The sequence below is a fragment of the Hipposideros armiger genome, unplaced genomic scaffold, assembly GCF_001890085.2.
Source record: "Hipposideros armiger isolate ML-2016 unplaced genomic scaffold, ASM189008v1 scaffold_559, whole genome shotgun sequence".
NCBI lineage: Eukaryota > Metazoa > Chordata > Mammalia > Chiroptera > Hipposideridae > Hipposideros > Hipposideros armiger.
This window is the reverse complement of record NW_017731909.1, coordinates 968906-991606: the sequence shown is the minus strand read 5'-3', so window position 1 is coordinate 991606 and position 22701 is coordinate 968906. Positions and strand designations below refer to the sequence as shown.

Below are 22701 nucleotides of genomic sequence, written 5' to 3'. Positions count from 1 at the left end.
ATTGTCTCCATTATGTTTGGAATATATTACCTACATCATTAATAGAAGCTCTTGAAGAAAAGACCAGTGAAGCCATTTATATAAATACTTGTTTCAAACTATAACTGATAACTAATTTTGTTATAACATCAGGATTATTTTTGAAAGGTCCCTTGAATTTATGTGTTATGTATTTATAATACCTTTAAGCTAAACATAAGAGCAGTAAAAACTTGCTGTCATTCTCATTACTGAGAAATAACTTTGTTACCAAAAAATCAAATTAGATTTTATTAATGAGATATGCTCATTGCCTGCATACTGGTTAAGAGATGGGGAGTTTTATCATTGTATATAAAATATTCTCCCCTCCCAAAAACAGTGGTAAGAACTTTCCTTCATTTAAGGAGAAGACACTTACCACTGTCCTAGTATCACTCAGATATATACCTTGAGTTGTTTTTGCAGAGGATATAGATTATTTAATAGTTAAAATTTAACTGTTTCACCTACTTGCCTTGCAATATTTACTTTTGCAAAATGAGTCTGTTGATAGAGGTTATAAGTACATTCTATGAATATGAAATAAGACTAACTGATTTATTTGGGCATCTGTTCTACAATTTTGTTATTGTTGATGCTATAATCTAATCGAATAAATAAATCAATATAAATTATGACTCAACCCCAGGTGTAGATAATAAAATACGCATTTTCACGAACTAGTCCAGCTAGCTGAAAGCCAAGAAAGAACTAAAGATAAGTCTAGAAGGAAAACCCATCAGGTGCCGTTCAGGTTGTTGTCCCTTCCTGACTGACTTGGTAGGCACTAAAGCCAGGAGGAGTTATATTATCTGCCCCATCTCCTCTAACATTAGAAGACACTAAATGTTGGATAACTTTGGAAAGTTATCAAATCCACACCTTTGGCTCTTCATCAGAGACTAGGTCATCAATTCCCATATTGCATTTCTAAAATAAAATAACTCCTTGAGATACTGTTGATAAATATGAAGAGAAGCAATGGATAATGCACAAAATTTTAGTTTAAGTTTCGCTTTGTAATGCATTAAATGTTTTTTGCCCAGTATCTTCCTAATAATGCTTTATTCAGGTTAATAAGAAAATTTAATTTGTATTCCTTGAGCACCCATAATTGTAGAGGAAGGCAACTCAAGGAAAGCTAACATTTTTACTAAATAGGTAGGTAGGTAGATAGGTCAGTAGATAGATAGATAGATAGATAGATAGATAGATAGATAGATAGATAGATAGGCAAGCCAGAGACGATGGAAAGTAAATTGTATTTGCAATTAGGAAATGATTGCATGTAGGAATTTTTTGAAAAATTCATTCATTTATACTGCTTAGCATATTGACCCTTCAAGATAGCCATTTTTTTAAAAGATATCTTCTATTATACAACCATATATTTCTAGCCGTTTTAATAATGATGGATTAGTATGACCTCAAGTTATAGACAGCAGTGATAAACTTATTTACTTTATGCGTTTTCCTGAAAGTGCTCATTGTTGATTTGGTCTTAAGCGTATTTTTCTAGTGCAATTTTTGAAATGATATAGTGACTGATTTTTCCAACAATTGTGATTAAATAATATTTTCACCATCAAGACCTGATATTATTTTATTTCCCATGCTTTTCACTCACAACAGAAACCAGGAATGGATCTGGCCGACACCTATATTATGTTTGTTCGGCAAAACCAGGATATTCTTCGAGAAAAGGTCAATGAAGAAATGTACATAGAAAAGTTGTTCGATGTAAGTAACTACCCTTGCAAGGTATGCTGGCATTATTGTCGCTGTGAAGGGAAAAGTTGCATTTTGATGGTATATTTGCAAAGCCAATGCTCCTGTTTTGATCCTTTTTCTTCTGTGCAGCTAATATAGTTGATAATTTTATTTCATTGACTGCTGACAGAAGCTTTAATTGGCTTATTTTTGCACATGAAAACTGTCACTGTTAGAATGAGCGACTCCAAAACCTTCTAAGGTTAATTTTAATAAGCAAGATGATAATCAGTTTATCACTGTGTACGACATCATTTTGCTTGCCTTTGCAGCATTCCATAAACAGAATCAGATTGTAACTATAAAAGTTTTCTCAGTCAGTAAAATATTCTTCAGTTAAACAAAGAAATAAGTGGCAGAAAGCCAAATATCTCCCACTTTATTGTTGTTGAACATTTTTACCTTGAGTTACAGCACGGATGTATGCTAACAGATAGAATACCGCAGTTTTGTCAGTGTGAAGGTCTTCATTTAGGCCAAGTAACTCCTAGAGATGGGGGACTGTGATTGTCAATTCCATGATCTATCATCGAGTGTCATTTCTTGAGTATCTATAAAGGGAGACTAAGAGAGCAGTCCATTTCAATAACAGCATTGGCATTCATTTGTAATTATTAACAGTCAGTTCAAAGGAAATGGTCTTTGCTTGTGACATAACTTTGCATAATTCACTACAATGCTGATTCTGAAATGTAATATTTGCTTTGGACTGTATTTATTTACGTACATCTCTGCATTTTAGAAGTGCTTTTCTGGCAGTTGCATTTAATTATGCAAGTTGCTGCAAATGTTTTCATAACAGCAATTCACGGGCTTCATGGTGACACTTCAGCTGTGGCAGTCACAGAAGATCCTCCTACACCGCCATCTCCACCATGGTCTGTCGTGTCAGTGTTCTGTAGCTGTCAGATGGGGTGGTCAGAATGAATCTTATCTTCCATACTTTATGTTTCTAGCTTCTACCCAGAGTGTTTTACAATAAAAGTATCATCTGTTTTAATAAACTAAGTGTTAATATGTGTGAAAAGAATGATTTCCTAAAAGCTTTGATGCCCTGCAGGGGTAGAAAAATTATCACCCATCCAGCTGGCTCTTTCACAAAATAGTGAAGCCATATTAGCAATTTCTGCTTCCGTTTGGTATTGCTTTGAATTTACAAACATATGTTTCACTTCCACGTTCTCTTACTTTTTTTGCTTATGTGGTAATTTTCAAAAATGTAGAACAGAAAGGGAAAGTTGAATTGCTGTTATTCCCATTATGTTTCTTCTTAGTGTAGCTAAAGCACATATTCTGGCATGAAAAAAAGGTAGAGTCATTCTGGAAATAGGCCATCGTAGATAGAGTGAGTGAGTGTGTGTGTGTGTGTGTGTGTGTGTGTGTGTTTAACATCTTCAATTTTTTTTGTCTTGGTGACCTATTTACTACAAAGCTTGCCATCAGTTCATAACTAAGGTAGTTTTTTTTTTCCATAAAGATATTCCCCACTTCAACACCCCTTCATTCACCAACCTTCTTTTGAAGACTTTTTGTGTGGCAGCCATAACAAACAAAGCTAACTAAAGTATTGTGAAGAGGCCAACATTAAAACGATGTGATAGTTTAATTGTCCTAGTTATATGTACTTTCCTTCAATGCCTAAACATTTGACACAGCTTTGGGTTTGGTTCTAGAAGGAACCCTTGACAAGCAAGCATTCCGTCTTGGTTCCGAAGGTTTGGTCATTTTGCATGTCCTCAGTAGAACATAGGACTTGTTATTTGTCAAAGAATTACAATGTCCTTAAACATTCTAATATTTTTAAATTGTCCTTTTTTATTGCTGTAATTAAAAATAAAAAGCAGACTCAAATTCTATTGCTATGTCATCAAGAATAACATGTAGAAGGGGGTACTAAAACCCTCCAATTAGCCAAGGCTGAATTTGCCTCAATTACAGTTAGTAAATGAGAGGTTATCAAGTATGTGTTGAAAGGTGAAGTTGGATGTGTATCTTAAGTAACAGATCATTACTGAGAGACGTTAGATAATTATTGGAAATCCACTTGGCTGGAGCTTAAAATAATATTGTTAGGTGTCAAACAGCTGAAAATAATGACCCTATAAATACTGTTGGTGACCTTCATCTATTACAGATAAAAGATTGAAGAGAATAATTTTATTCAGGCATCATGACAAACTTTTGCTATTCTAATTAAAAGACTTGCTGAGTACATAAGGAAATGTATCAAAATTATCAAAAAAAAAAGTAATAATAGCCTTATCTGTCACCTCTGCCATTCCTGGGGCGCCTCCACAGACCAGGAAATGTGCTAGGTACTTTACCATCATCATGTCTAGCCTTCTGGGCTAGATGCCATTGTCCCCATTTTATCCTCATTTTCAGTGTAAGGAATCTTCCACTCAGAGAAGACAAGTGACTTAAGTGTTGAATCAGACTTTGAAATTGTGTCTTTCTGGTTTCAAAGTCCATACTTCACGCTACAAAATTTGAAACAGTAAAACGTTGTTGTGGAAAGAGGGCTGGACCAGGAATCCAGAAACCTGAGTTCCAAACCATAGTTCTGCCATTAATTGTGTGAGTTAAGAAGTTAGGTTGCCTGTTTTAAGACTCAGTATAGTTAAAAAGAAAATAATTAATTAATTAATTTTTTTTAAAAAAGACTCGGTATAGTTAAGACACATAAACTGAAAAAGTTGGTCTGGAACTCCAGAGAGTTTCTGAAATCCCTTTCAGACTTGAAACCAACTAAAGTAAATTAGTTTTAATTTTAGCCATGGTGACAAAAATTACTGGGTTGGTTACATGCTTAGTGCTGCACCCCAGAATAGCAGTTCTTAAGTTTTTTGTGATGGCCAGGTGAAACCAGGGTAACCACCCGAGCAGCAATAGTAAATGCAGTGGATAAGGAGGTAGAAAAGAGAATCTATATACAAGAATATCTGTGCCATACAACCTTCAATGTATCTACCACCATGATTTTGAAACCCAAATTTAGAAAAATAGTTGCAACTCATATAATCTGCATTCATGCTAACTTTTTCTGAGTGACCAGAATATTTTAAACAGAGACTGTCCTGCCTCTCTAGTGGTCATTGGTACCTATGCTAAGTTTTGAATCTACATGTTAAATTTTCTTTTTCAATTAAAAAAAATATATCTGGGTAAGAGAAATCTTAAAGGATGTTCTCCTACAGGAGGAAAAATGGATTCACCAAAAGAAGGTTTTTCTGCTTTGTAGGAGGCAATCCCTTACCCTGATATTCTTTTTCTTACATGTAAAACGCCATTGTCAGCAGCCTTTTTAAATTTTTTATCAAATAAAGACCAACTACAGCTTGTCTTATCCCAATATAAAAGCATGACAAAGGTTTTCTAATTCTTAAATTCCAGCTTTGTAATGCCTGCTGTGATGTTCCTTTCCACACTCCCAGGTTTCAGGACACACAGTGCCAGCCACAGGTGCCCGTGTGTCAGGAGAGACACTGGGAGCATCCCTTGAGAGCTTTGGATCTCTAGGTTGGCAAATGGTCATGTTTCAGAAGTCAAAATTGACATCTATAGTAATTGCCGCAAGAGCACCCTCTGCGGTCATTTCCTAGTGTCCAAGAATATTACAATACCGAGGCACTGAAGTGCGTCTAATTGTGCAGGACAGACACCAAACCTACCTCTCTAAACCTTTGTGTATTTATTGGGCACTGCCCACCTTGAGTCCCTTTGAAACAATTTCATTTTAGCTCTCATGTTGCTGAAGACACATCAGGGTGTAGTATTTAATTGCTAAATCATGCAGATTAAACATTCTCTTGTATTATAAATTGATTAAATATTTAATTGTTGAGGAGTTTCAAGGACTTTTTTTAAAATATTGTTGTGTCTTATAAAATTAAAAGTAATTCTTTAAATGATAATCAATTACATTCATCTAAATAGTGTTTTATTATATAAATGATTAATTTTTCAGGGCTTTTCTTGAAAAGAATTCTTTTCAGTAAAGAAACTCAAAATGAAACTTTTTAAGTAAAATTGACCTAAACTATATATATGAATTAATTCAGTAGCCATTTTAAGATATGATAAGAAAAAAAACCCTGAAACTATTACAGGGAACTGTGCTTCTCAAAATAAAACTAATTTTGCACTTCTAAGCACTTGTTTGTCTCTGGACTCCCAAGTAAGAAAGAGGGAAAATGCTCAGAGTTTTTAAGTTTAGTGTTTCACATCAATGCCCAAACTTTTTTATTTGAGAATTTATTCATCCTCAGTAAGATCAATACTACTACTCTAATACCTTGGTTTGTGAGCATAATTCGTTCTGGAAACAAACTACTCGTATTGCAAGAAATTGCTTGTTTACAACATTAAAATGTATTCGAAATGTTTGCTCGTCTTGTAGAACATTCGCAAACCATGTTATTCGCAAGGTTTTACTGTATTCTAAATTATTTAAAGATTCAGTTTGTCATGTTGATTCCCCAAGAATAGTTGAAATCAACGGAGCATGGGTAAGAATGACTGTTTGATAAGGCTTTCCTTCCATAATACCCTCGGTGCTATGTATTTAGAACTGACAGTCCACTTTTTTAGTCATATTCCTTGGATGAATTTCTTTGTATGTATAATCTTTACTAGGAATGCAGGCTGGAATCTATTAAGGCTGAAAACTTCTTTACCTTCTTGTGTTTTGTAAAATTCTATGATATTATAGATCTATTCTCTCGTATGTGAATGTTGATTTAAAAATAGCAGCTTTCCCCTTTTCAATGATCTTTCACTCTCAAATGACTGGAACGTTGTTATATAGGCGACATAAATTAATACAGATTTCCATGACAGAGTGTTTTCTTTTTGGTTTTGTCTCTATATAAAAACAACTCAAATATAAAACATTAACTATGGGCTCATTATGCCCAACCATGATTTTCCTATCAACACTCAAAATTAAATGTTACTATCACTCATATCATAACCATTATTATCCTTTCCCATCAATAGAAAGGGATGGGTGATATAAGTTCAATAATATACTTGAGGCTATTTGAGATCATTTATTTCTAAACATTATTTGTGTACCCTGGTGTCTCATTGTCTACTAAAAGCAGATATTAATGCAAAGTTTGACTGTGTTTGATTGTGTTATCAGAGCAGCGTTTCATACATCTCACATCTCACAGTTTTAACAGTCTTATTTAGCTGCTTTAACATGTCGTTTACTGGATTTTTTTTTTTAGTTGCATATATTCCTGCTTTATTTTCCTACAGTGTTTGGACTCATACTGAAGTTCTTTGACCTCTTTTAAGGCAGCCTTGGTCAAACCTGCTCTGTATATTGTCTTGTCTGCCTCAGGAAATGCCACACAGACCTTGCTCCTTCGTGATTTTTTTCCCCCTCCAAGTTTGTTTCTCTTTCAATCCTCTGCTCTCAGATTACATCTGTCTGGTTCATTTTGTTAATCATCCTTATTTTAATGTAAAGTTATTATTTGTAAGTGTAAGAATTTATAAGAGGATCTACTTTTGATGTGTGGTGTGTGCCAAAATAGCTCTGGCAAGCCCGGACGAGGCTCAGAGCGGCCAGGGGCCCTCATTTGAATCAAAAGCTGTTGGTGAATTAAAACCTGAGAAACTTGAGAGAAGCGTGCCTAATTGCCTAAAAGAAACTCAGCAAGAAAATGTATTGTAGCGTGTTGATCTGATTTCTTTGATAATTCCAAAGACTCCTCAAGAAGTATGTGGGCTTCTTACTTATGTTCTTGAAATGTGATCACGGAACACAATTGTCATTTGGCACATTCCCAGCAATACACATCTTTGCATGAGGCACCTGGACATATGTGGCAGGTCTGGGAGAATCAGCTAATTAACAACACAGGCTTAAACAGGCACCTCATCTGGCAGTGCAGTTAGTTGCCTGATGGCGCTCAGCAGGGTTGGGTAGTGCTTTTTATTTTTCTGTCCTAATGGTCTGCTGCCCACCTAATTCTGCCTTATTGTCAGTCACTACTTACCCCAGCTTGGGGCCCTCCCAGGAGGCTAAATTATTATCAAAGGATTAGGGAGATGTAGCGTTGCAGCCCTGACATTTGTGATTACTTGTCTATGCCAGAACACTAATTAGCTGTGACTAATTAAGAAAAATGTCCCTGCCATAGAAAACCATTTAAAAGAACAGAGAAGAAGAAAAGCAATTCAAAAGCTGAGCAGTGCTCTGATTTGCTGATGCTCTTTAGATTTCCACCAGAGCCTGAACTCACCTTTAATGGTGCTCGGGATTAAAAAAAAAAAAGTCCCACATGCGAACTGATCTGAGGTTTTTGCTTGAATAGGAAAAAAAAAATGATTGCTGATCACCTAAACTCTATTAGCCATGGTAAAATGGCCTTTGATGAAGAGAAGAGAACAGAAACTTTCATTTTCATCCGGAAATGTTTCTAAACACCAAATACGTAAATATGTATTGGCAGTGAATCACCCGAACCAATAACAATGGCTTCATAGTCATTGGAGAAATTCAAATATTCTCTCTATTGATTTGACAAAAGATAGTTGAAATGCTTGTAAGAAACATGTTGAGCATTTCAGAAGTTATTCAGTAGTGACTTCTTGCCACTTTCACAGTTAAGATGGCCCGGAAATTCTGACTTCTCCACACAGAGCGCCACGTTTCTCCATGGTGACTTTGCATGCTTGCCCTGCAACTGTCCACCAATGACTTATTAATGAAAATACCCCAGCCTCCCCTGAGACCAGCATCTCTATCAGTTGACCAGTGTGATGTTTTCAGAGAACTGGTGATAGCTACTACCCTCCTCTTCAAACCTAACTGCATCAGCAAAATGACACATGGTTTTAAGACCATTTCTGCTGGGGCTTGTTGAACCACCCGTCCACCATCCCCTCTGCTAGTTTTGCCCTGCAGCACCAGCGTCACCATTCCCAAGTGGGCACAGCAATGGCGGCCAGATTACCGCTATTGACTGAGTCCAACTAAAAAAAAAATTGTGTAAGGAAGTAGCTATGGTGGTAAAACTATTATTTGATGTGTTTGTTAAATGCATTAAAAGGCAACTATAAAGGAACAATTTTCAAAGATACTTATAAACACCTAAACTTGAGAGAGAGCCCTCAGTGTCCTGATCTCAGCTCAACCCTACAGAAGAGACCATCTAAATGTTGCTATCTTAATAGGGGCAGAGAATTTTGCTTGAAATCAAGAAAGTTCTAACTCCCTACCTCACCTAAATTCTTCATGCTGTTTTTTAAACCCATTTCCCCTTTTCCTCTCAGTGGAGAGCAAAACGTGGGTAACCAGCATCCTCTAGGGAATAATCTTTCCTATATATGAAGACTGTTATTAGCCACCTGTCATGGGTGTCCATCCCAGGACAAATAATCCCTATTTGTTTAACTTCTCTTTATAGGCCCCCTTTCCAGCCCTTTAGTCATCTTTGTAGCTGCTCTTTCAAACTTCTCCAAGTGTTCTCTGTCATGCTTAGGGTTTAGGGTCAGGAATAAGATGCAGTCTTTGAATATGGCTGAATTAGAGTGTTTCAAGCTTATTCCTACTTATGCGTTCTAATACATACTTTCCCGTGCTGTTGCTCTACCGATCCTCATAAATTTAGTTCCGTATATTCTCCACATCTCCTCTTGTTGACATTTTCCTCAGTGACTGCCTATCTTATACACACACACACAGTGTATATATGCATTGATGTAGAACATTCATGCAGCTGATGTTTTGAATGCATGATGTCTAGAAAACGAATCCGATTCACCATTCAATTACTATGAGTAAGGAATGGTAGGGGATGGTGGGATTACAAGGTTAGGCATTGGTTTTATCCCACATAGTTGGATATTTCTGTCACAATGACTCAGTAGGATTCTAATTAGAATAGGAAATTGAAACCCCTCTTATTAATCATTTATTCATCTACCCAGCATTTATTGGACCTTTATTTTCGAAAGACCACATATGGCGTTAGAGGCTGAGAAGATAATGTGACGACACATGAGAGACCCAGGCCCGGCCCTAAGGGAGCTTACAGCCTTAGGACCAAACAGGGCTTTTGAAAAAAATGTTAATTTCTACATTAAAATGTTTCATGTTTTCATCTAAAAAATAGGTATTAGCAGATTTGTTTTTCAAATGGATGTACTATGGAGAACTAAAATTCAGTGCCCTTTCAAAATAGATAATAGTGACTACCTGTAAAATTTTGTTTGTTTGTTTCTCCCTGTTTCAAGTGGATGATTGGAAACTTGCCAAAAGTTAGGGCCAAGGCAAAATTTGTACCTAGCTCTAGTGTTGGCAATATGAAATGCCACCACTGTGAGATAAGGGCACACTCTCCCTGGCTACCCTTCATGGGTTCTTTCCTCAAAAGCCAGGCTTACACCAGCTCCCAGGAGAGTCCTAATGTTCCCTCAGACCAACGTCAACGCTACCACAGTGGTGGTATTTTTCTGCTCCTTTTACAAAACCGCTCACAAAGCCAACAAGTAGCGAAGGGACCCCAGGACATGTCGCTTAGTGGGGGAAATGCACAGGCAGCACTGCCAGCCATACCCCACATCTGCCCTGGAGCCTCAGATGACCCCCAGGAGTGAATACCGGTACCCTGAGCACATGCTAGCGGGCAGCCCCTACGCCATGACAGACTCTGGCGGGCACAGCAGCAGCTGGGCATGTAGTATCATCACACCTGTCATTGTGTGTAAGTCTGTGTGTGGGCACTCATGGGTGGACATAGACAGGGGCTGTTAGTGGACAGTCGTTTCTCCTTTATTTAATTCATCACCTAAAATGGAATTAGTCACCTTTAAAGCCCTGTGTTAGTCCTGTGTTAAATTTCTGTAGCCAAATGCGGTGGTTTGCTTTTTGGTGATTTCTACAACTTTAACATCTATTAAACCATTGTTCTGTTAATGAAACATTATTTAAATCAACAATCTGGCTCTGTTAGTCTTCTATCCTTTTTCTGTTGAAAAGCTGCCCTGTCACACACACACACACACACACACACACACACACACACACACACGTATGTATATGTATTGGGTTGTCGGAAAAGTCATGATGCATTTTTGCAATGAAAAACATAGAAAAAATATGTCATGACTTCTGACAACTGTATATAAATATATATATGTTATGCATATATAATATATACTATATAATATGCACTATATATATATATATCACTTTATATTTTCAAATATATTCAATGCCATGTGCCAGACATTCTGCTAAGGACTAGAGGTATCAACAAAAGTAAGACACTGTTGCTGCCTTGTGAATACTCACAGCCCATTGAGGCAGACATATAGCACATTGTGCAATGTTTTTATAGACACCTGTCCAAAGTTCTGGCAGCAGAAAATATGGGAGCATCTAATTCTCCCCAGGAAGAGACAGCATTGGCTTCATAGCAGACATAATAGTTGAACTGAGTCTTAAAGGCCGAAGTGGATCTGGCCGGGGAAACATACTAGGGAATAAAAGTCCAGACAGAGGGACTGGCCCAGGAGCCATAAATACAGAGAAACCCAGCATCTAGCAGAGCAGCAGGTCAATCAGCTTGCTGAAAACGGTTCCCATGGGGGTGCCCTATGGGCTGGAGAAGGAAAGGTTGCTATTTAGTCCAGTCCCTACAGCATTCATGGAAAGTCATTTTGGGAAGATTGTTCTCCATTTTGTATAAGGAGACTGAAGCAGGAAGACCTGTTAATGGTAAATTCTCAGACATAGGTTTTATCCCAAAACAAACTTGTTCCATTCATAGCAGGTCCAGAAGTCTAATTTATGTTTATCCAGATTATTATTTTCTTAAATGCAATATTGACCAACATTTTATCTGTAGTATTCAAAATAAGTCATTCAACCAGATGAAAAGGTCATAGTGCCCAACTGAACCATCCATAGACTAAGTCTGCCCCTCAAACTGGTACCTACACCAATATAACCGGATGGACCATTGGGTTCATTTCAGTCAAAAGATTTGTCAAACTCGTATGCATCCCATCATTTGATAACAACTGATTATCAGAAAATTTCACTATAATCACTAGTCTTTTTAGCACAGGAGAAGAGTCACAGAATAAACTTACAGAGGCACTTGCTTGTTTGATGATAATGAATAATAAAGAACAGTATTGATTTTAATCCTCTTTGTGCAGTATGGAGAAAGATAAGCTAGTCTAATAATATTACTTCCAGGACATTTGGGAATGAAGGAAATTAGGATTAATGAAATTATAGTGAGTGGAAAAGGGCAGGTCCAACTCCCAATTTATTGAACTTATCTTGTAACTTACTCTGTTTTGTAACTGAAAAGGATCTAATTCATCTGGAAGTATCTTGGTTATTACATTCAGATTTTTTAAAAAGAGAAAGCATGAAGAAAAAATATAAGAGTAGGAAAGTTTTTTCAGCATTCAACAAGCATCTTTCGTTCCCTGCTGTTAGCACGGTTTCCATTTTCTCTTTCTTAACAGACGTCATAGTGCTCCTGAACTCTTCTTTACAGACTTCCTGGCAGAGTTTTTAAAAACGCAAATCATCCTGAATATGAGGTTATTGAGCATGAAAGAAAAAGACATGAATCAAATACTTCTCTGTTCTGTGTTTTCAAAAATAAAGAAGAAAGCTGTAAATCTAGATCAATTCCCCTTTTGAATGAACCAAGGATCTTTGTCCACATTGTACTGTTTTGTTACAGTGAAAAAAATCCTTCCCAGAATTCCTAAACATTTGGGTGTAAGGCACTTGAAAACGTTTTAAGGGGGCATATGGGAGATGCATAGCACAAGAGCCATTTGGTTGGTTATCCTAACAGGAAGTGTGTTTCTTTAAAGAATTTATTTACATTACATATTACATTATTGGGTTTACAAGTAACTTTGGTCTTTGGAAACATAGATTGTGTTAACTTACAAGAAAATGTGGTAGACTTCTTTGACAAAATAAGTATCTCCTCTATTACTTCACAATCCTGTGTTATGATGACTATCAGGAACCACTAGGAATGATAGAGTTGTTTTCCTAGTTGTCTGCTAGAAGCATCAAATTTCCCTTAAAGAATCAGAGGTTTTAGTAACAGAGCAGACTGTTTTCTAGAAGGAAATGGAATAACCTAACAGTCATGAATACAGACTTGGAGCTTAGATAGCCAATATAAATTGTAATCCTGCCACTTACATTTGTATAAACTTGAATGAATTGCTTAATCTAAATTCAATTTTCTATCTATATAAGCTCAGTTTCCACATGTATAAAATGGAAGTAATAGTACCCATCCCATCAAGGTAAGAATTAATTGAAATTTTCACTGATGTGCTTGAACTTCCCCTGGAAGATTAAAAAAACATACCCTATGTCTTTATAATCAAAATTCATAAAAATAATAATAGTAAGAATAACTGTACCTCACAGTTCTTTATCTCACTTATTCCTTATTACACACTTTGTTCAATTTTTATTATATGTCTGTACTTCATTAAAATGTGTAATTTAAAAACAAAATAATAGGTAATAGAAAGTTCTAGGGTTCTCAACTTGCATTTTTGGAGGGAAAATGCAGCTATATTTAATCAGCATATGAAAAGCAAAAGTATGGCAGTTTGGCTTCTCCCTTCAGTTCATTTTTACAAGAATCACAAGCTCTGTTGTTTCTAATCACGCCCTTGACTCTGTCAAACCTAACTTCATAGTGTTCCTGGAGATCACCAGAACCTTATTGCTTTAATGCTAGATTCATACCATCGGTCCTTCCCATCACAGATGAGAAAACTGAGGCATAGAGAAAGCAAGTGACAGGCTAGATCAAGCAAAGAGTAGTGTGAAAGGGCGCCAGCCCTACTTGCCCTCTCAGCTTCCGTATCCATTTTCTTTCCGTTGGGTGTGTGGCTAGCCAGCCCTCAGCGGCATGTCCACATGCAAGCCTCCATCTTCCCCCCATGAATGGCTCTGGGTCTAGCTGACAATGTTGATAGGCGTAGGTTGGGTTGAGCACTTCCTATATTTTAACCATAATCAACTGGTTTCAGTTTTTCGGTGTTTTTCTGTTTTGTTTTGTTTTTAATATAGTCCTTATTCCTATTCTAAGCCAAAAAAAAAAATTCACACTTAAAACCCAAAATGCTTGTGTTTGGGGTTCTGTTTTGTGGAACTAAATATGGTCATTTCAGTGGGAGGATACCTTGAATACAGGGGGGGAAATGTTAGTATTATTGTAGCAAATTTACCAATAATATAAAATTTGCTTTTTAATGTTTAGAAATGGGAAGTGGGTGGCCACATATTTAGTTATATTAAATAGATGTACTGTTGACCAGAGGAACATTAAATGTACAATGAAGCATTTCTATTTACTTTTTAATATACTGGTTGAAACTGTCAGGCATTTACGTTTTAAATATTTTTTTGCTCTCGGAAGCTATGAAATCATCCTCAAGGATGCCGTATATTTATCAAACTTATCAAAACCTTCAGAATTTCAAAAATACTATTTGTCCTTTTATTCCATTCAACTTAGCATTTAAAAAGTACATATTTCCTAAGGTGAGATTTTCTAGATGGTGTTTCATTTCAACAGTGACACCACACTTGTAAAACAGACAGCTTCTCTTAAAATAAATGAAGAAATACATACATACTGTGGAAATTTAGCCATTCCATATCTTAGTGCACTCAACAGCGTTGGTTCCGTTTTGTTATTTTTTTCCTGTTGCTCACCTATTGAGTCAAACATAGCTGGAGAAGAATGAAAATATATCAACTAGTTGTACCAATTCATAATCAATAAAAAGCTAAACACTTAAGCAGAAAATATGTCACAGATTTGTTCCCTAGCAAAGCAGCTATTTTTACCTTGCCATCATCATCAGAAGCGGCATTCTGACAGAAATCATTTCCTTGAAGCCGCCGTGATATATACCCTTATGTGGTCTTGTGATTCAGATTTAGGAATATCGGCCACAGAGGGTCGAAAGGCATTGTGCATTAGTATGTATTGAGACCTCATTCCAGGTGGCCAGCAGCTGGGCTTTTTAAAAATAAAACTTCAGAAATAAATGTGAAGTGCTTGTTTCCAAGCAATAAGCTTTATATTTAACTGAATCATCCTCAAAATGTTACACATTAGGCAGAAAAGGGACTTGTGCATATTAAATATATTTGTTTTGTGTTCCCACTAGTCAACAGAATAATGAAATTCCTTAACTACTTCTCTTTAACTTGCCCGAAGAAAGCACGGTATGTTGCTAAATCTCTTTTCATCAGTGCTGCGGAGAAACAACTTTAATCCTTGTTAGAAAATTGCCGAGTCTGGGACTGACAAAGAGCTCATGCTTGTTCCATTGTCAGGGCTCCCCGGCCCCCAGAGCAGAGCCCTTTACAGCTGCGTGGATCCCGCCCGGCTCAGCTGCACTATTTAGGAAGGGAGGTTTGTCAATTTCTATTGACAATGGAGAGAGTTTTTCAGGGCCTGTAGCAGTGCTGACACAGTTGGGGATCAATGCCAGCCATTCAGACTGCACCCTCTTTCATTGCTTTGGTTTGTTAATTCAAGACTAAAGGTCCACTGAGGGGGTTCAGGGTGTTTAAGAAAGCTGATGAACTGTTTAAGAAAGCTGATGAACTGCAAGCGTTTATAGCCCTGGTGTGGCAATTTCCATAGTCAGTGGCACCTCCTGGCACCGAGGGAGCTGTGTCCTTGTTGACCCTCTTGTTATTAAAAATGCACAAGCGCTGCGCTTCTCAATATTTCAACCCTCTTTCATTGTCAATACCACCTTCTGAGCCCCTTCAGCTTGTTGCTTGCTCTAAAGATCTTCTTAGATTGGGTTTGAAAACTTCACCTTAAACACTAGATTAGACTGATGTTCTGTTTTCCGTGCTCCTGTTGATTTGTTGAACCTTCCCAGGGCTGGAAAGCAAGTAGCAGCTTGATGGGGAGATGGGCTGCTAATATGATTTACCAGTCTACAGTCATGCACAATAAGTGTGAATAAATACAGGGGTCTCGCAGAGTCAACCCTAGCCTTTCCTTCCCTTTCATTTTTGCTTTAAAAGAGATAGCTCAAGAAAATGAAGTGAGTAATACATGCCCTTACAGGAGTTGAATGAACCACAAAAAGAAAAAAAAAACACCATATTTTTGTTAAAGTGGTAGACTGCTGTCATGCATTGATGTAAGGGGGGGAAAAATGTAGAATATACACTTACTGCTTTACTCCTAAGTAGACCAAAGTGAAGAAGACAGCATAAGGCCCCACCCGCAACTTCAGGGCTAGCTGCCCTGCCCCTTCCCCGCCAGCCCCTAAAGGGGAAATGGAAGAGTTGACCAAGTTGTCTTATAAATTAACTTTTCTAAAATGAAAGGACATTTTCTAACACTTTACTGCACATTCACCCTTTTCAAACATTTTTGTTTATTTGGGGAGGTTCGTTTGGTTTGGTGGGGGTGGGGAGGGCAATGAAGCTACTTTACCTCTGACCTTTTTTCTCAAGATGAAAAAATGGGAAATTCTAGCACCCAAAAGGACCATATCAATTCCAGCACCAGAAATAGGAAAGTGCTAGCGACTTCTGTCTGGTGATTTTGTTGGTTTGTGTGTGTGTGTGTGTGTGTGTGTGTGTGTGTGTGTGTCCACGTGTCCACATACAAAAAAGAAGCAGCCCTATAGGGGGTATTTTTGTCAGCTTATTCTTAGTAGCAACATAAACTCTGAGCTAAGCTACTGCTTTCTCTTAATTTGCTTCATTAAGCTGAAGTTCTTCAAAATACTTTGACATGGGAACCAAAAAATATGCATAATCTAATACAATCATTTTTCTTACAGAATTTTCCTTATAGAATAATTTGCTTGTCTTTAAGATAATGGTAAAGTAGCTTAAGCATTTTACTTAACAATAATTATTTTTCCTCTAATTTTAGATCATTTTATTGCCAAATCGTTTTTTTCTAAAATTTTCATTTTGCCATTTTGTGTTAAAGAAATTATCATATTAAATGTCTGTGTTACATTAGATGTCTTTTTGATTATTACTTCATCATAAGTATATACATGTAATGGGGAAATGGAGTTAATTTTAAATTATATAAGGATTTTTTTTTAAGAACAAAGCTACATATGGTGTAATTTTAAGAGTACTTTCATTTCTCTCAAATTTTCATACAACTTACCATTTTATACTAATTTTACAGTCAGAGTGTGTTATGCTAGACTTCATACAATATATATTTTGTCCCACCCAGCAAAAAATAAAATTTATTTTGTATCCCTTACCGAAAGACTATAATTTAAGAGTCATAATCATTATGACTACCTTTTAGCTTTCCACTTATCTGGAGAGTGATGTAGGAATGAGGGTCTTAATTCGGTATACTCAGGTTCAAGGTAACCAATACTTGTGTTTACCTGTATTAAAATAGAACTCAAGATACACCTGAAGCTAGCATAAAATAATATTGAATGTCAACTATAATTTGAAAAATATGTAGTCACAGAATGTAAAGTACAGTTTAAGGAATATAATCAATGGTACTGTAATAGCTATGTACAGTGTCAGATGGGCCGTAAACTTGTTGGGGTTATCTCTTTGTGAGGTGTGTAAATGTCTAATCACTATGTAATTTTGTACTGAAACTAATAATAAAAAAATAATAAAATTAGAATTAAATGCTTGAAAAAAGTTGAGGCTATAAATAATTTGAAATAAGGAAGCATAGGATTTAAATGACATCAGAAATAGAGTATAAAAGATTTTGAGATTTAATGTGTCAGCCTAAGTACTGAATCATTACCAGTTCATTTTTTAAGAGTTTAGGAGTCTCTCAGTTTATAAAACTTACTTTTGATACTTATACATGTCCTAAAAATTAAGAAAGTAATCATTAAGAAAGAGCATACTTGGGTACATGAATAATATATTTTTAAAATCATAGTCTATCCAACATTTTTAAACTTGAAATGTTCATTCATCCATTTGCTATTACAGTATTTAGTCAATCAGTTCTTCATTTTACTTAGCTTATCTCATTTATGTTTTTGTGTTCAGTATGCTAGCAAATTAATAGAAATAAGTGATAAAATATGAAACGAATTCATTTTTAATTTATGCTTAAAATACCATTTCTTATACTAAATGTTATTAGAACAATGTCCAGATCAATTTCAGACTTATTTGTATCGCTAAGATTTCTCTTAGAAGTTGAATTTACTGTTTTATTATGTGAAGGAAAATATTTAAGATTTTTTTTTTCTGTGTTCCAGTACCTAAGAATATTCACACACACGTGTGATCGGTAGTGTCACTATGTTTGTTTACGAAAAAGGCACAAAATTTCTTCTCTTTCAAAAGCTCTTTTCTCATTTCCTTGGTACTGAATGGACTTTGGTATTTCTCACGGTTTTCTGTATGAGTAGTATTATTACTCTTACAGTATCACCTAAACCTGGCTCTGGCACATAGTCACTGAATCCCTTAAAATGTCACCACTAATGGCAGATTGCCTTTTTTTGAAAATAGAAACAGAATTCTTCCTTTTACTATACATACAGACATTATGTTTGAACAAGAAATTACATTAGAGAAGAATTTCAGTTTTCCCCTCAAGAGAATTGTAATAAACAGGGGAAAAAATATGAACCATGTGAAAACACTTGCAAACTGAAACAGATCTTTGTGTTTTGTAATTTGTAAATTGACATCTGTTTTGTGATTCTTATAAGACACAAGAATTCCATCCTGATAATGTTCCTTTCTAAGAGCTCAAATTTTTATTTCAGGTGGTTTTTAAAAGGTCTTGGAAAATACTTCACAATCGATGGTAGCTATATGGTGTGATTGAGGATTACTGTTTAGTAAGCGTGGGCATTTTTGCCACCCCTCCTTTAAAATGCTATTTCTAGGCATGGACTGCACGCATTACCACATCTACTCTTTGATTTTTACATAACATACAGGCTAATAGGAAACTTTCCTGTGAAAATAACGTACCTGCATTTCCTGCTGTTTGGCAGTCCATTCAGTTCCATAATATGTATTTAGTACCCATTGTTACGTACAAATTACAAAGCAGGCCGCTAGGCTGCAAGTGCAAAAAACAGTTTCCCATGAATATGTTACAGCTGAAAAGACTGTAATGTTAATTCATGGAAAGAACAGCCTAGGTCAACTTCGCAGATTTTCTAGCAAAACATGCAATTCTGTTAACAGGAAATTATAGCATTATTGACTTCAAGTGCTGATCTGTGGTCATTTCAGAGTGTTTCATTACCCCCTCATTACCGAATCTGTTAAATGAATACTGCAGAGGCTTTCTTTTTTGTTCTCCTCCCCTCTACCCCTATCCTTCTCTCCAGCAATGGTACAGCAGTTCCATGAAAGTCATTTGTGTGTGGTTGGCTGATAGATTAGACCTCCAGCTCCATATTTACCAACTGAAGACGCTCATCAAGATCGTGAAGGTAAACAAAATGTGTTTAGATGTGAACTGCCCAGCACGCTGTAAAGAGTAATGGCAAGATATTGACATACAAACAAACAAAAAGTCGTATTTGATATAACATAGTGGATGTAAGTCTTTCAAAACATCACCTTTAGCTGAGGTGCTGCTTTTACTTCCATTTTCAGTTAGATGACTAAATAAATATAAACTTATCTTTTTTTGCTCTAATAAAGAAAAAATATTTTGTTATCAAGTAATCACAGTTTAAGATAATGTACATAAAGCCTGTAGCACGTTTACCTGAATGTAGTAGGTTCACAATAATTTTGTATTTTCTTCAATATAGAAATGTTTTCTCATAATCCATTTCCTCCATATTTATTAGGATGGTATATCGTTACGAGGGCTTTTGAATTGTATTTGCCAATAGAGTAGGGAAAGTCTCCATATTTTGTTATATCCTGATACAAAAGGAACACATTGTCGCTGCCTGAATTCTTTTGGAAGCTGCTCCTTCCTGTATGTAAGACTCAGTTTCAGCCCTGGGGACCATCCAAACTAGCAGATGTCACATCAGTTCAGCGAGGCCATTTTGACTTTTGCTCTTCAAGAGGAAAGGTGATAACATACATGTTATATTTAGTGAATAAGGGCTTTAAAATAACATATTCAACATAACTTTTCACACTTTGTAAATTCTAGTGGCAGCATCAATTTATTGGGTTGTTGGAAAAGTGATGACGCATTTTTGCAACAAAAAACATAGAAAAAATACGTCATGACTTTTCCGACAACCCAATACCCCAAGTATAGCTTTTTCTTAAAATTGAGATAAATCCTACGTGATGGCTAAAAACATAACTCTAAGCTACTGAGATCCCTGTTCCTTTAAACAGGTGACCTTTACTTCCAATTTAGCACCATTTATCTAGTTGGTACATACAAATATATATACGTACATACACATATATATAAATATACCATTTATATATGTGTGTGTACCTGCATATATGTATATACGCATTTATGTATATGTGTATATTTCTGTGTATGTATATGTATATATGTGTGTGTCAGCATGCACGCATGTGCACACACACACACACACACGCACACACTCGTTCTCAAAGTGTCCTTCCTGACCTAGCACCATCAGCATCACCTGGGAACTTGTTAGACATGCAAATTCTTGTCCCCTACCTCAGACCTACTGAATCAGAAACTCTGGAGAGTGGGGCCCAGCAATCTGTATATTAACAAGCCCTCCCGATGAGACTGAGGGATATCAAAGTTTGAGAAGAACCACTGTGTTACGCCATTACAGAAAGCTTCTGTCCACATTAAAATATTTGCCGTCACTCTCTTGGTTCTTGCAGTCTAATTAGAATACAAATTATTTTGTGCCAAAGACACAGGCTCCCACAGGTTGGAAAGACCCACACGTAGGAGAGTTCTGTTCCAAAGTAAGAAGTTGGCAAATCTGGAACGTAGCTTCAGCTCTCTAATGACACAGGAATAGCAATCATGATTAATCATAAATAACCAATAAATTATAGCCATTCACTAATGTTTAATACTGTTAAACGCATTACATTTCAATGGACAAATACCTTTGATCCAGCACACTTCTCAGCAGGTATTATTTAGTGTACAAAGAAACTGAAAGCACGCTAAGATATGTTCATATTTCCTGTAGTTTCCCTATTGCTTCTTCCTTGTTTCTATAAATGTGACTTGGAGAGCTTTCAAAGGAAGTCTGTTTTTCTTAAAAAAGAATCGGGATAATCTGAGTTTACCTTCTAAATCTATGTATCTACTAAGGCTGCAGTTGAGACTGTTGGGATTAGCTGGTGACCCTTATGATCAGCCATATTTTCAAGCTCACACTACTGTGTTCAGGATGTCAGAAAATACATATTCAGCCGATGGGAATTCGTTGATAGATTAAGCTCTTTGTTTTTAGAATAAAAATCTTAATTTTTTTATTAGCTCATTATTTGTTTCTTTCAAAGTCACTTCTTGTCTCATATTCACACATGACGTTACAGTTAAAGATCAAGCCCCAGTGAATATTTTAGCGGAAAAGAACAATTAATAATTTCATGAGTTGTGCTGTGACACTGCCATTGTACTCTAAGCCAATCAACTTGTCTCATTTTAATATATTGTTTACTATGGCTGCCAAAAGTCAAGACCGATAAACATGATATGAAGTTTCAGGAATATGTTTGACTTTCCATGGTTTGTTTTTTACATGCAGATCCCCAGACTTAGCCAGTGCTTACTTGGGCTGATGCATTTAATCAAGCCATAGGGCTTTATTTAATAATTAAACATGATTATGTTCACAATGAAAATCAGGATGAATTAATAATTTAATGTTCTAATTGTCTTTTCGTACTTTGAATATAAACAGACTTTAATCAATTTCACACAAAGATTGATCGGTCTTCAGAGCCTGTGTGGTTATGTTTACGTTCCAATGAATTTAAGAAACTTCAATAACACATGTGTAGGATTGTGAAAGCCCCGGACTAGGCTTCCCTTCCCCCCAGATCACTTAGACACGGCCTGCGTGTTACAGCTGAGTAGTGGCCAAGCTCCTGGACCCTGGCGACCCTCACTACTCACCAGCATTGTCATCCTCGGATGCCCGGGAAGACCCAGGCACCATCAAAGTTTATCGCCGACTTTGTCCCACAAAGACACCTAGATGCTAATTGGTTTCTTCATGTTTCTCACTAAGAAAAAGCAAATTCCAATAAGATTTCCAACCGAATATTGAGGACTAAGAAGTGATTTGCAAAGTTTTAACATCAGAGCGATCTATTTGGGGAGGGGAAAATAGAATCCTCAAATAATCACAATGATGGATTTGTGTTCTCCCCAGTGGCCATATGGCAGTTAAAAGCAGTTAACATAGCTCAGCTGCCTCTATCCCTGGGAAAAAAGAAGACAAGTGAGCAGCCCTCTGTGGCAGGCACTTGTCTTAACTAAGAGCCAAGCAGAACCACAGGGGCAGCCAGACAACGTCCAACTGCCAGTAGATTTTAGGAATTCTAAAAAGAGAGAGAGATTGCAAGGATACCTGCCCTTAGCTCCCCTAACTGCTTGCTTCTTGCTATGAAAATAAATCGGAGAGCCTTCAGGACTGCGAGTCCACTGTACAAATCTGTCCTGACCAACTTATTGATAATTAAGCTAAGTCTAAGGAAAGTCATTCCAATAAAATCAGAAAGTAGGACTCACAAACTCAGTATATAATTGTCAGTGGGCCAATAATACTTTATACCAGATACGTCATCTGGAGATGAATATTTTGTGTGCTTGATATGCTTTAAGCATTAGACACTTATAGGCTTGAGCACAAATTCATATGGTAATAACACCATGTGTTATCAGTTACCAAATTCTCTAGACAAAACTTACCTTTCAGGATTCTTTCACG

General features: G+C 36.4%; 1 protein-coding gene across 1 annotated transcript in view; it reads left to right on the top strand.

The window, feature by feature from the left end:
* Positions 1–22701, top strand: part of CADPS2 (calcium dependent secretion activator 2) — a 196045-nt gene that overhangs the window by 169395 nt on the left and 3949 nt on the right. The window contains exons 22-23 of the mRNA XM_019623705.1: positions 1654–1761; positions 19168–19272. Coding sequence (XP_019479250.1) covers positions 1654–1761; positions 19168–19272 — 213 coding nt within the window. The remainder of the gene's footprint in view (positions 1–1653; positions 1762–19167; positions 19273–22701) is intronic.